This window comes from Aulonocara stuartgranti, assembly GCF_965226115.1.
Source record: "Aulonocara stuartgranti genome assembly, chromosome: 12".
Classification (NCBI taxonomy): domain Eukaryota; kingdom Metazoa; phylum Chordata; class Actinopteri; order Cichliformes; family Cichlidae; genus Aulonocara; species Aulonocara stuartgranti.
In genome coordinates, this window is record NC_138948.1 from 21,472,062 (window position 1) to 21,486,662 (window position 14,601).

Sequence of the window (14,601 nt, forward strand, 5' to 3'; positions counted from 1 at the left end):
AGTTGGCCAAATGCTTTTATTGTGGTTTGAGTTTAAAAACAAACACACAAAAAAACAAACAAAAAGTGCACTGACTCAAACACCAAATAGCAAAAATGAGGACAAATTGGTTGCATCTTTAGCTTTTGCAGTCCCATTGAAGTCTGGGAAATTGTGGCACAGCTGGAAGCCAGATTTGAACACCGACCACACAGAAGAGTCTGATCCACCAACACGTTTCTCCTGCCGGTGCCACCTGCAGCTTTCTGCAATCGTAGTCAGGTTTGTAGTTGTACCCTCTACAATTTGAATGACAATCAGTGCTTAGAACGACTGTTCCTGTTCTGCTGCAACCCAAAGTGACCATTAAGTATTTTCCTACGGTATCTGCACTCCAGTTAGTTCCGCGCCACATCGTCCTTGCCGCGTATGTGAAAGTGTGTCTTATCGGGATGGACTCATTGCTTTCGCCCTCCACTTCCTGGACTCTATCTGGCCTTACGCCTCTGCAGAGCGGATAAGGGAACCGATGGGACAAACGGATCTCTGCTTCGATGCCCAGACGTCAGTGTCCGTGCCCACTCTTGTACACTGTCTCTTTGTATCGTGTGCTCAGTGATCACCCACTCACTTCCCTTGTCCCTAAGACACAATAGTTATTTCCAGATAAAGAATTTAAAAAAAAACTTTTATCAGGGACATGTTCACGGTGTTTTTATTAGGATTTAGATAAACATGAGTGCATTTGCCTTGCATTGCATTTCTTCGTATCATTGGTCACCAGTTGTTAAACCAAGGTATTTTTTTATCCTTAGGGCCATATTACCTTTTAGATCTCCAGCGGTGTGCCAGATGGAGTGACATGGAAAGCTTTCAGTCCTCTGTGGCCACAGTGTGTTATGGTATCATTTCCAGTGGGACTGTGTTCTTCTGGCTTTGTCCTCCACACCTATGTCAACATTTGACCTTATGGTCTGGTTTGCAAGCTGGAGACATACACACACTCACACAGACTAACATAAACAAACACCTAGACCACACACACTGGACCACATTGAAATGTTGGACAAATTTGCATACATAGAAGAAGATTGTACATCCACAGTATATAGATTATTCATCGCTTGCAATGTCAGAAAAAACTAGCTGTATGAAGCATCTCATTTAATTTGAGTGAATTTATCCGTGTCTCTCTGTCCAGAAAGTTAAGTGTTATAAGACATATATTGAATATTGTTAGAGGCTGAAACTACTGCTGTGAGCAGTTTGCTTATTTTAGTGTTGTTTCAGTTCGGCAACAAAAATGTGGTAGTGGGTTGTGCATCACAGACAAACAGTCTGACCTCCCACATCTTTGCAGTGGCTGGCAGCAGTGTGCAGACTGACCTTTAACTTTATCTCTGTTTCCCAGGAGAGGAGCCCAAGCTCAAGAAAATAAGAAAAAAAAGCACTTCTTGTCCATTGCTGTGTTTTAACGTTGATCACTTACAGAAATATTTCTTTCTGTCTGTCACTGATATGTAGATATTTGTATCTTGCTTCACTGCATTTTCATATTTATACCTCTGTTTAGTGTACAATACTTCTTATGACTTCCATAGAGTAATGTTAAATATTTGGTGATGTGTTTACTGCAGTGGGTCTTCTCAGATAACCTTTGACTAAAGACAGTGAAAAAACACTACCTTTGGTATTTAAAAAAAGGAGGAGAATAAATAAACAGCAGCTGAGTTCCATTTCTAAAGTTAATCCTGTAAATAAAGGTTGTTCTTCCAGCACTTTAGATGTCTCTGTCTAGTGTCTTATTAGGGTAATACAATGTTGACATGTTGGTTAGGAAGATTTGTGAGTCCGTGTCTAAAACATCGAAGATAAAGTTCAGCATTATTATAGATTGAGAGAAAATCTAGGGGACAACATTCTTCAGCATAACATAACACAACATAAAAATATTAGATTACTCAACAGAGCCTTTATATTATCTGTTATCATGGAGCTGATGTATTGCGGGAGCCTTTCCTCTAGAGTGCAAGTCAAGGAGGAGTTTGATCTTTTCTCAAACTTCCCTTCTGTCTTTACTTGCTGTCAGTTATCTGGGCTTTGAATGATGTTTTCAAACTCTTCTTTTTCCACATCACAATCAATAATATGCACGTACAATTGTTTGAACTGATGATCTTGGAATCTGCAGTTGTTAAAGATCAACTCTTGTAAGCTTCTGGAATCGCCTACCAAAGCTCCGACTGTATGTTTATTGAAAATGTGTGTACTAGGCTTAAAGACTGGGCCAATGCCAGGAAACAAACCCATTTAACTGAAGTTTACTAATTCTGCCAAGAATAGTGATCAAACATCCAGCCAGAATTATGCCAGAAACTTGTTGATGGCTACCAAAAGCATTGAAAATGTATCCTGTACATTCATTCTACCCTGAAAAAGGAACCAATAAATCATGAAAAGCCCCAAATTACCATGACATTTATTCCCATGATGCCCATTAGTGTAAAATTTTGACCACGTCTGCATGTACCTTGTCATACTATACAAGTTGGTACATCGTCACAGTGGCTCTTTATCACTTCCCTCTGTTAACATTCACATTTTGCAGAAAAATTCCCATTCTTACTCTATCTACACACATCTCACTGTTTGATCTTAACAGTGGACTTTAACTTGCACAATAACTGAATCACAGCTATGTCAACTTGTTGATAAATTCTAATGCTCACACAAGTTCCCCCTGCTAGAAGAGGCTGCACTGGATCACCGGTGTTGCTCCACTTTTTTATGAGTTCTTGGGAATAGTATCCGGGTGGTCTTCTCTGAGTCCTGATTCCATTTGTTGTGATCAGCCTGAGCACTGTCGACATGGACGCTGACGAAGCTGAACTTAAGCATTACAGTTTCACTCCCAAAACTTGTGCAAGTTAAATAATTATCACTGTATAATAAATGTATTGCCAAATGATATTAAAAGAGCTCCTTGTGTGTGACAGTCACCAGTAATACAGAATACAAGTGTAAAGTTGAACAAGATTTTGAAATCTAATCATTTAATAATGCTTTAATTTAATAGTGCAGTCACAGAACCAGATGGTTTGACAGTGCTTGAGTTTATGCCAGCCATCGCAGCACAAGAGGGAGGGTCCACCCTGGAGAACTGTCGTCAGGCCATCGCAGGCAGAAAACAGCTGTGCGTTAACATGGTCTGGAAATCAGCATCTACCAGACCATGCAGACACCAGAGGAGAGCAGTGTGCCAAGTGTAAACTGGCAAAGCTTATAACAATCCGAACAAATCACCAAATAAGACGCAGGCGGGGTAAATGGAACTCCATGCCTACACTCAGCTGGCTTACATGGCTTGATTACTGCTGCCACGGATTTTTTGGTAGTCATCAATCTCCCTGTAGTCTTTTCCAGATTTGTGAAGTTTTGCACACTGATTGAGCCTTGATATGGATGTACAGAGACAAACACCCTTCCAAGTCCAAGGCCCAAAACTGAGAAAAATGTAGTGTTTTGGGGCCATTTTATGTCAGTGTTATGTTAGACTATATGAAGCATAATTTTGCATAACATTAAATGATGTTCTGTTTGTCTTTGAATAAGGAAATATTCTACTGTTGTTATTGATAGGCGATACACGCTGGAGCCGATTTATATTTAAGTGATATTTCACTGGGGTGTACTCACTGATGTTCCTGTCATGTTTAATGTATAACGTCTGTGTTTTGGTCATTTTATGAAAGGGCCTCTGCTTTGATGTTGTACTTCCTGCTTTTGACTACAAAGTGAGATGGTTTGACTACAAAGTGAGATGGGTCAGCGAGGAAAGTTGAGTACACTCTTGTTTGCATGCATTCATGTTCAGATGGTCAAGCAGAAAATGTAAGAGTTTTAGTGTTTAGTCATAAACAGCTGCAGTTTTTTTTTTACACTGCTGGAATTACAGCTACTAGGTCACGGATCGGAAAACTGATCAGTTTCATTTGTAAGCAATTTACCACCCAGAATTAAATCAAGCAACAGAATTCATTTCACTTTGGTTTGGCAACAAACCAAAGCAATTCCTACGTGTTCTTGGAACATGTAACAATGGGACAGAGTCAAAGCTCATCACACTGCGTGCTATTAAGCGTTTATTATTATTATTATTATAAATCAATGTTTTTCTGCCGCATTAGGCCTGGTTGCTCGCCTTATTTGCAGCACCAGTCAAACAATGCGTTATAATTAATGTGAGTGCACATGGAGCCTAACAAAGAAACTCCAGGTTAGCAAAGAAAGCTGATAACTACCATCTTGATGGCACTTTCTTCTGACTGGGATCTTAGGTTTTCTCAAGCTAGCCGAACATGCTTTGTAGAACACGTCTAGTTTGCCCTGTTCCTATAAAATGTCTTTGTTATTGTCAGAGTTTTGTAACAGCCATTAACAGTTAGTGTTCAAGGCCCTAAGAGACCACATTCAACCACTACTGAACACAGAGTACAGCTGGTGCTGATGGGAGTGTGAAATACTTCCATGGAAGAAGAGAAAAGAGAAGACGGAAAGTTTTGAAACTGAACGAAAGGCACCAGGGCACAGTAGTGCTTAGGATATAAAACTGGGGGCAATATGAAGCCACTGTCTGCTCAGTAACACATGTTCAGGTTCAACAGAAAAGGAGAAAACAGGTGTGTAGCCTGCCAGGACAGAATCAGCCCAGGACAAAAATGACAAGTATTTTATGAGAGCTTTTGAAGATGGTGGCTTTATTGCAGTGGGTCTGCGACCTCACGCAGCTAAGTGAAGATTTAACACCTCATTACCTTCTGGTTTTTCAGTTCTTTATGAGGAGTACTTATGTGTTGGTGTGTAAATGGAAACATCTCCAAGGTAACAAGCAAAGATAATACAGCTATATGATATGAACCGTATTAAACATGGTTTCTATTGTTAATTAGGATAACATTTTCCTCTTTAAAAAAACGACACATCACCTAAAAGTTAGAATTTCTCGATTTCTTTGCTCACTGCTTTTTGCCTCAGCCCTGGCCTGTGACTAAGAGCCAAGATGCAATCCAAATGAGGAATGTTTTATTACATATGAAGCCTGCCTGCGATTCCAAAGACTCACCGACAAAAACCAACAGAGAGGAAACTTTGCTCTCCCCTCGCATACTTTGCAGGTGACCAGTGAATTCATCTTCTGTTTCTCCCAGACAGAAGGACACTCCTCATCACCTGAAAAAAACTCTCCTGCTTCAGAGAAAATCTTATGTAATATTTGTGGTACGTTGTACTGTAGACTCATTGTAATGATAGAAGTGTGAAGCTTACTCATTTTTCACAGTGAACTGATTCTGGAAGCTAGTGATGGATCATTTTCGTAGTCATGATTTTGATGCCAGATGCGACTTTCTCAGGTCACTCCTAACTTCTAGCAGAGGATCCCCAGGTACTTCAGAGGTAGTTGTAAACCTGTCCTGTTTGTTGGTTGCCCTCAAAGGGAGGCAAGTGGAAGTTACTTCTCAGTGCAGAGGAAGAAAGACTGAGTCTATCTTCTCCAATGCCTTGCAAACCAAACTTTGTCTTGCTGTCTCATTTCACTTTCTGTCGCTGAGCTTCTTTTCCTCCTTGTTTCAGGTGCACTTGGGCTCTGTGGAGCTCCAGCCATCTCCAGACCCTCTGGAGCTGACCTGTGAGATGATTGGACAGTCCCTAAAGCGCAGCACAGATCTGGAGACAGAAAACTCGCGATTGTTGGAGCAAAACTGTAAATTGAAGCAGGATCACCAGCGAATACTCGGACAGTAAGGATAATGAGAGAAATAATTCAACAGAATCTCATAATTTTCTTAAGATGTTCTGGGCTGGTATTTATTGTTGATTGCTTCGTCTGCATGCACACTCCTTTTTCTCTTTAAGTTGCCAGCTTGTTTATATCCACAAAAATCACCCAGTATGACATCATCACTGGTCGCCCATCTGAGAATATTGTGGGATCCACCCATTATTGCGAGCTGGGTTTGTAATTTCTCGGAAATTACTTCAAGTGATTCACATGTCTTCAATTTTATTAATGCCTGGCATGTAAAATTAAAATAAAATGTGCTGTTGTTTATTCGCTTGTTGATTTCTCTCCAGAGTACAGCATGAGGTTCACACAGGACTTTTGGGATTAGCGTCATTCACCTTTGCAAATTACTATCAGATAGCCGACAAGAGCATGAAACCTCCACGCAGAATATTGTTGTCATATGAATGTGTTTTTCTCACCAGGCTCAAGCATCAGGTTCAGAAAAAGGAAGCGTTAGAGAGGGAAATGTACTCACGTTTTGTCATGGTGCTGAACGAGAAGAAGGCCAAGATCAGAGGTCTGCAGGAGGCTGTCAAAAGGCTTCGAAACTCGGACGACCATCCGAGCGACGAGGAGGGTGTACAAAGGTCTGCTTCGAGTGCTGTTATAGTGTTATCTGCCTTAAAAGTCCAATTTAAGGACAGAAACAACTGAATGTTGTATGTTATGTCCATAGAAGGGTTTTACCTGCGTATCAACTAATGTCCTAAAATGCACATTTGAATAGAGGCAACTAAAAAGCTATTCGTAGAATTTTGACGATTGGTTTTGAATAAGCCACAGTTCATTTAACTTTTAATCTAAGATGGACAAAAACAGACATCCTTTTTTAAATTTCAGAAACCAGTATCATCAGGTGATTGTTTAAAATAATAATCATTCATTCTAAAACAAAATGTTAATTTTCTATTGATTGACAGGTTTTTGTACATTCAGTCAATTTCTGTAGTTACACGTTAACCAGTAACAAGTAGGTCCTAGTCTGGTAATGTCCAGTAAAGTTTTCAGTCAGTTTAAAATGATTTCACCCTTTGATTTTCAGTGGAGCAGCCTTCACCTGAAAGGGGTACTCTCCCTGTGCGCTGTGTTGTAAATACGTGGAATTGTGTATTTAGATTTTGGCCAAACATAGAATCAATCAAAACGTTCCCGTCTTTTGTTTTACATCCACATTGCAAGTTTTGTTTTCTAAGAAACTCAACAAAATGCTGTCAGAGCCACATGTGTGCTTGCCACACCTCTGGCTTTGGCTGACTTGTTTTTAGTCAGGCTTGTTAAATAGCTTTCATCATTACAGGCCACTACAGGGTGCAGAGCATGGAAGATTTTACTCATAGTTTCTGCTCACACTGTCCTTTGTGGTCAGTAATATTTAACAGTGAAAGACGAGTACTCAAAAGCAGAGTAAAATGAGATACTCTGCTGTAGTTTCTAAAGCATATCCACTTGTCTGACTCAGGATTCAGTTTGTGGGCGTTACAGGAAACACTTCGTCTTCTGTAATTTCTTTCAGTGACAATCTCACAACTCAAGGTGAAGGCAGTCCGGACAGAGGAGAGGAGACCAGTCAGAGCATCCAACCCTCTCTGGAGCCAACTATCCTCATTACAGGTGTGTGTGTCTGTGTTTATGGGTGTGTTTGCTTGTGTCAGAGGGAACAACAGTCCCAATCAAAAGTGGTTTCCCCGAGGATGAGACTGCTGTACGCTCAACCTCTGAGTGACCAGTTATTCGCCACAACTACTGACACAGAATGCATAAAAATGTAATACAGTCACCAGACAACCACCAACCTTTCCTACTCACAGGGAGGTTAATGGGGTATGTAACAACATGGGGGAATGATCCATAGCCCAAATCCATCTTGCCCAATGCAATGGTTTTTCAGTATTCCAACAAGTATAAACAAGCTGTTTCAGCTTTTCTCAAAACAACCTTGTGTTCCAGTAGCTGCTCAAAAACACATGCAGCATGTCTTGGAGCAGGTTGTGCAAGTATTGAACATGGCAAATTTACACCCTTTCCCAGTATTCTGACGTAATAGGTCACGATCTTATTTTCTAATGATGCGGACCAAAGTGAAGCCCTTGAGTTTTCGCTTTCCTCTCGCCGATTTTACTGTCCAATAAAGTTGACAGTTGAATGTAAGTGAGTACGTAAGCAAGGGGGTGAGGGGTTGAACATAAACTTAAAAGCACACATAAGCAGAGCGCATACCCTCTGGTCGAAGGGTTCTGGGAAACACTTGAGTCATAAACCCACACAAGTCTGTTGAGATTGCTTCAGCACTGCTGGCCATTAGGTGGTCTTCACCTTCCTGCGTCTCGCAGTGCTGGAGTAACGTCACATCTGAGTCATACCCCCCTGTACTGTAGTGCTGCAATCTACTGAGAAAACCTAGATCACTGTATCAATGGTTTTGTTTGTGGTTGCAGCCAAACTCAAACCACCCCGAGAGAATACAGTTGAAAAACACATTGATGTCGTTCAGCAGATTGTGTTGCTTGGCTCTTATTTTCTGTGCTCTCAATCGCAAACACATGCACATGCACCCTCTGCTCTGTGCTCTGTGTCCCGTCTTGGCTTCAGTGAAGATGGATGGAGGAGGTAGATTAGCCCGTGTGGGGCTTGGCTCACACAGTCGGTTGTTTGCGGCCCAAAAGAGTCTTATAATGCTTTCTTGTATTTTCAGCTTGTCAGTGACATCTCCAGGCTTTTACCTACATATGAATCTGTCTCTATTCTCAGCATTTTAACATTATGGGTGTGTTTCCAAAGTCTTTGGGCGTTTTTTTTCTTGGCCGAAAGCACAGTGGTGGAAAAAAGCCGTATGCTCGTGTCACTCTCTGCTAGCATTAGATTCGTAACCACAACAACCGATTAATTCATAGACACCTTTACGCCGATCCATGAACATGAAACATACACATAATGAAACACCTCACTGATATTACTCCAGGTGAGTCCACACACACGTGGCATCAGATCAAACATTTCCCCTGTTGACCTCTGTGCCTCAGGCTGTGTTTCCATGTTGAGCAGAGCTGGAGGCTCTCTTTGACCTCGAGTTTTAGCATCTGACACCATAGGAAGAATCGCTCACAATGAGATAACTTGAAGATAAGAGCGATAGAGACAGTAGGAGAATAAAGGGACGTTAAAGAAAAGCATGTCACCTGAGGGGCACACATGTGACTCCTGTGAGGGAAAGGAATAATGGGTCTCTAATACCAGCCTCCACACCTCCTTCATTAAGGTAACTGTAAATACTGAATCTGCAGTAACATTACCATTACAGTACTGAGTTTTAGCTCTTAATCAGTTCAGCCCAAGTATGTCTTTGTTCTTACGTGGTGCCTCAATCTGTCGATCTTTGCGTTTGAATGGGCTAGCAGCAGTGTTGAAGGGCAAACAGGTGTGTTTTTCCTTCTGTATATAAACTATTGTAGCGTGACCAAGATTGTTAGGAATGCCAGATCTTAATTACCGATAAAGATCACACCTCTGAAGGTGTGGAGTCCTCTGGGGTTAACAGTGGTAATCTGGGGTAATTTGCCCTGGAACTGCCAAAAATGCACCAAAAGTGACACTGACAGAGTATGAGTGTAAGCCATAAAGCTGAAGAATTTAGGCTTTTGCAATGTAGCCACCCATGAAATTCTAAAAAGAAATGAAATTAGACTCTAATAGCCTGTATGTTTCTCTGTACGTGAAGTATCAACAGTTTGTGCTCTTTGCAGGACGTAATCTGGTCTGGGAAGGGATCCCCGTTGACCGGACTTTTTCTGATGATGATGAAGATGAGCAACCAAAATGGAAGCGTAGGTTGCTTCACACCTCGAGCCCACGATCTTCTGAACAACTTTAAATTGTAGGTTTGTCAGAGAAATAATGCAGTTAATGGAGCAGCATATTTTATACCATAGTTGCTTAAAGTTAATTTTGTGTGGAACCGCTCTTTACATATAGTTGTAGTAAAAGGGAAAAAAAAGTGTAATTGTAAGAATTTGGATCTTAAATTTTAAGAAAATGTGCAGTTATATGTTGCAGATTTTCAAGTAGTACCATGTAAAGATGGTGCCAACATGACACACAATGTCTCCGGTCCTGTGTCGGTTAATAAATAAGTTGTTCCATGTGACCCCAAATCAAAGTTTAACATAGATGCATGGAAATCATTTCAGGATTAAAGTTTTATTGCACTTTGAAACCTCTTAGCCTCAAGTTTTATTCAGCAGTTTTTTCCCCCCATTTGTAGGTTCTGTAAAACCACTACAGTGACAGATGTGGGTCGATCTACTGATTTTTTTTTATTCCCCGTTATTTCCATTTCACCCAATTAAGGAGGATTAAATCATCGTCTTGTCGTCATCATCTGTTTAAAAAAAAAAAAAACACTTATGTGTAATTCCCAGCATCTAACTGTCTGTCTACTGAGGCCTGAACATTTTTTAGATGAAATATGTATTCTTATATTGCTGGTTATATTAATCCACAGAGGTATAAAGGAGTCCAGCCACTGACAGCAGCGGTCTTAGAAGTGGCCCTGGGCCACACATGCTATAGAGTAGCTGCTGTCTCCACCTAATAAATAGGATTAATTAAGAGGCATCATTTTATTTGCACTCATCAGTTGTGGAAAATGATTTTTAATGGTTTTTAACATTGTCTCTAAACATTTGAAAAAGTGAAATCTAGCATATCTTTTGTGGTTTCTCTGGCTGATGTGCTGCAGTAGAAAGAGCTGAGGTTGTTGGACTGCTGCCTATAAAGAGGCTCAGATTTATATTACATCCTGTATGCTACTAATGTAAAACAGCAGTGAGAAAAGCAACCTTCTCCAGACTTTGTCCACAGTGAGAAGAGGTGCAGATAAGTGAAATAAAATGTCACCTGATTACTGTTGGTGTTTTGGATTGCGTTGTCATAATAACATCAACTTCTCTGTGTTTTTATAAATCATAAAATATAGTTAATTTAATATATGATGCCTCTGTGGTAGCAGCACTTCTTTAACTCTACAAACATTAATAGTATCTGACAACTGCTTATATTTGTGTGTTGGCTAGCATTTGAGCTTCATGCTTCACTCCTCCTCCTCTCACTTGTTGGGTTGAATATAAAGTTAATGTATTTCATTCTGCGTCATCACACTATATCGAACTGTATTTCTCTAGTACAGCTAAATATTACACGGAAAGCTATAAAATATAAATGTGATGCATGTTTTACTGGTTCAAACAATATTTGCTTCTTTTTCTCCATCTCTTGTTCTCAGCCTCCTTTTCAAGAAATAGATGGCGCCCGGGACTATTCACGAACATTTTAATGAGCAGGTTTTCTCTGCTTGCTATCTTGCTATGTGGCAGGCTAGTTCCAGCCACACACGACCAAAACAGCGACAGCCGGGCAGCAGTGTCCTGGAAGTGTCTCCAGATTATGATCCTAGATTGTGAAAGTGAATTCAGAAAGCCAGAGCACATCACAGCATCTGGATTGCTTTAACCGTGACAATTACCTACCACATCTCCTAAGAGACTAGTTGCTTTACAGTAAAGGGGTGAAAAGCAGTTACTGATACAATCATTTCCCAAATTCTCTCCATTCTGTGTTGCTGTAAAGATTTTTCCCAGATGTGTCAGTGGCCATGCGATAACAGCCACTTAACACTGTCTGGGACTATGTCAGGAACTAAAAGTGTTTCTGCTAATAAGCTGAAGAACTCGGTAGAGAATCTGGAGCACGACTACGGAAGCAATTTACGAAGAGTCTCACTTTTCCCTTAGCTTGAATTTGACTCCAGCTGTAGTCAGATCTCAGCTCAGTGTGAGAGTGAAGAAAAAGGGGGTCAACATGCTACACCCAGAAAAAAAGGGTGTCACAACCAGGGAACTATAACTGCTTTCTTAATGCTTAATGTCCTGCTGATGTTTTCCTCCCTCTTTCTATTATGAAAACAAACTCGAAACCGTCTCTTTCATTTTAACTTTCAAAACTAGCATTTTGCAAAAGATAATTTGGCCCTTAATCTTTTTTTCCCTCTTTTTCACGCAGCCTTTTATTGTGTAGATCAGGGGTGTCAAACTCAAATACACAGTGGGCCAAAATTCAAAACTGGAACAAGGTCGCGGGCTAACATTAATATTTATTGAAAAAAAATCTTCCTCCAGATTTAAGAATGAATCTCTTCTTATGGACTCAAACAAGTTTTGCTGAAAAACTGAATATGGAACGAGCAAAGCTTAATACTAAACAATATATATATTAGCTGTATAATACCAGTAGGCCAGCTCTAATAATAATTTGGTATGGCTTCGCGGGCCAAATGTAATTAGGCTGCGGGCCAAATTTGGCCCGCGGGCCAGAGTTTGACACCTATGGTGTAGATATTATGTGGCCCAAACTACCTGAGGGTTGATTTTCAGGTTAATGAGGTTATGTTGTCTTTAAGCTTCTTCACTTGCCCGCATTGTCCTTAACATCTGCTATCAGCTTTAGGTTCTTAGTTCATCGCCGTGTGTTTTCAATGAGACAGTAATGAAGCTTTGGATTATTTGACCCTTTACATCTGAATCCTGGACCTTCTTGCTGCTGCTTTTGATGATACCTTTATGTCTGTTGAAAACCACAGGTGGCCACCGGGATTATCCCACTATATGTTCTTGGTGGTTTTAGTAATCCCCACTGGAATGTCACACTGCCTGTTTACATCTCATCAATAAAGTATTCTGAAAGCAAAACAAAGAAGAGTATCAAAGGTTAATTTACAGATGAATGCATGACAACGTGCGATGGACAATGAGCTTACGCTGAAAAGGAGACAGTGCTGAATATTTAAGGGATTTCCTTTATTACAATGCGTACCGGTAGTTGTTTGATTCAAAATGCTCCAAAGCAAGATCTCGTTCTGTTTTTGGAATAAAAGCTGATAATTCGTTTTTAATTTGGTAAAACCTGCTGTAAATGTGCACATTTAATGTCTAAATATGTGGTTTTTTTTATTTGATTTTAAATATTTACTGTAATTTAAACACATAAAGGAGATTTATTTTTCAAATGTTAAAAATGTATGTAAAATACCTCTGAAGAAAATGTATGTTAACATCATTATTAAAAATTTTGCATTTCAACGTGGTTGTCTTTTTGTATTTTCTGACTTATATATCATTGAATAGGACACAAATAAGCATGTTTTATTTGATTGTGTGGTTAATACTTTATAACAGGGTTAGACAGTTTATTTTCCCAGTGAGCCACATGAATAACTGGGACTGTTGTTGTGAATTGAGCCCTCCACAACAGTCCCAGTGTCACGGTCAAACAGGCAGGACCCAAGTGCAGAACTGAATCGTACGATGAAAGGGAAGTTTATTTACATGTCGACACTAGGTCAGATATATACATATATACAGTGAAGAGAGTTAGAGGGGCTCCAGGGAAGTCCAGGCGAAGGGAAACACATCCAACACTCCTCTTCACACGATCAGTGATTCACTCATCCGAAGCTCACAACTCGCTGTGGTCGACTCTCACTCACAGTTTCTCGACAGGGTCCGAAGGAAAACAGGAAGGGGTCCAGGAAGGTCTGTACACAGACAGCAAACACACGTTAGGAAACCAGGGAAACACATTCAGAGAAAACAGGAACCACAAAGAGAGCCGGGACTACACTAACTGAAGTAAAACGATCCAGCGAAGAACATCACCCAGGCGCCGCCTTAAGTAGTAGCAGGTTAATCAAGGATGATGGGCAGCTGGTGAGTCAATTTGCAACCAGGCGTGTTGGCCAAGGTCGAAACCTGGAACCAAGTAATGCCCAGGCGGGGAGGAGCCAGGAGACAAGGGAGAGAAACAAAAACGCGGACCAGCTTCTCATGTTGCCCCTTGGGAAAATTATTTGCACATTCCCGCTTTATAACTTTCTTTAATAAATTGATATAATTCAAATAGAATAATAAATGCTGCTTGTTATTTATCATTAGCTGGTTTCATAATAGGTTTGGTTTGGTCTATAAGGCTATTATAAAGTTAAAACTGATGATTGTATTATTTGTTTAAAGAGAGGATAAGCAGGCAGGTGGGTTGTCTGCACTGGTGTGTCTGTGGTCTAAATCATCATTTCACCAACAGGTTAGTTTGAGGTACTGAAGACGATTTTCTTAGATTTAGGCATCTAAAACTACCTGATTAGGTTTAGTCACCACCAATGGGTCAGTTTAGACACTTAAAGCACTTTTATTTGATTAAGGCATCTGACACAAATTACTTGGTTAAGTAAAGATTGTGGTTTGGACACTTTACATAGAAAAAAATATGCTTAAGTTTACCTGGCGTGTTTAAGTCTGATGAGAAGTGATTTGTCACAGTGTTAGGTGTGAGGACTGGTATCATGACACTTTGTTCAAATCACACAGATGACACAAACTTTAAAAAAAAAAAGGCAGTATTTAACACCCTCAGAATGACGCCTGACTGATTAGTAATGAAACCTTTTCTTCAAAATGACAACAGTCATTAGCAAATGCATAGTATTACATGTTATCAGCTTTTTCCTTGTAATTTAATCTGGCAAGTCAAAACAGAAAATTTCTGCTTAACATTATCCCCGCCAGTGACGAACTTTTCCAGCAATCAGTGTTTTCACATCATGCGGTAGTGTTGAAAACATAACTTCCTGGTCGTTGGTCATGTATATACAGTTGTGGTCAAAAGTTTACATACACTTGTAAAGAATAGAATATAATGGCTCTACCGAGTGTCCCGTTATTTCTAAAACT

At 40.2% G+C, this 14,601-nt stretch overlaps 1 protein-coding gene across 3 annotated transcripts in view; it reads left to right on the forward strand.

Annotated features, from left to right (window-relative positions):
- LOC309718951 (DNA repair protein XRCC4-like) overlaps positions 1–12,921 on the forward strand; it is a 25,447-nt gene extending 12,526 nt beyond the window's left edge. Inside the window, exons 4-8 of one of the 3 annotated variants that reach the window (XM_082554644.1) lie at positions 5,611–5,777; positions 6,247–6,411; positions 7,338–7,435; positions 9,565–9,695; positions 11,103–12,921. In XM_082554644.1, the coding sequence (XP_082410770.1) occupies positions 5,611–5,777; positions 6,247–6,411; positions 7,338–7,435; positions 9,565–9,692 (558 nt within the window). In that variant the 3' untranslated portion in view covers positions 9,693–9,695; positions 11,103–12,921. Of the gene's footprint in view, positions 1–5,610; positions 5,778–6,246; positions 6,412–7,337; positions 7,436–9,564; positions 11,077–11,102 lie in introns of those variants that run through there. The other 2 variants (XM_082554645.1, XM_082554643.1) reach the window with 2 other exon arrangements.
- The last annotated feature ends 1,680 nt before the right edge of the window (positions 12,922–14,601 follow it).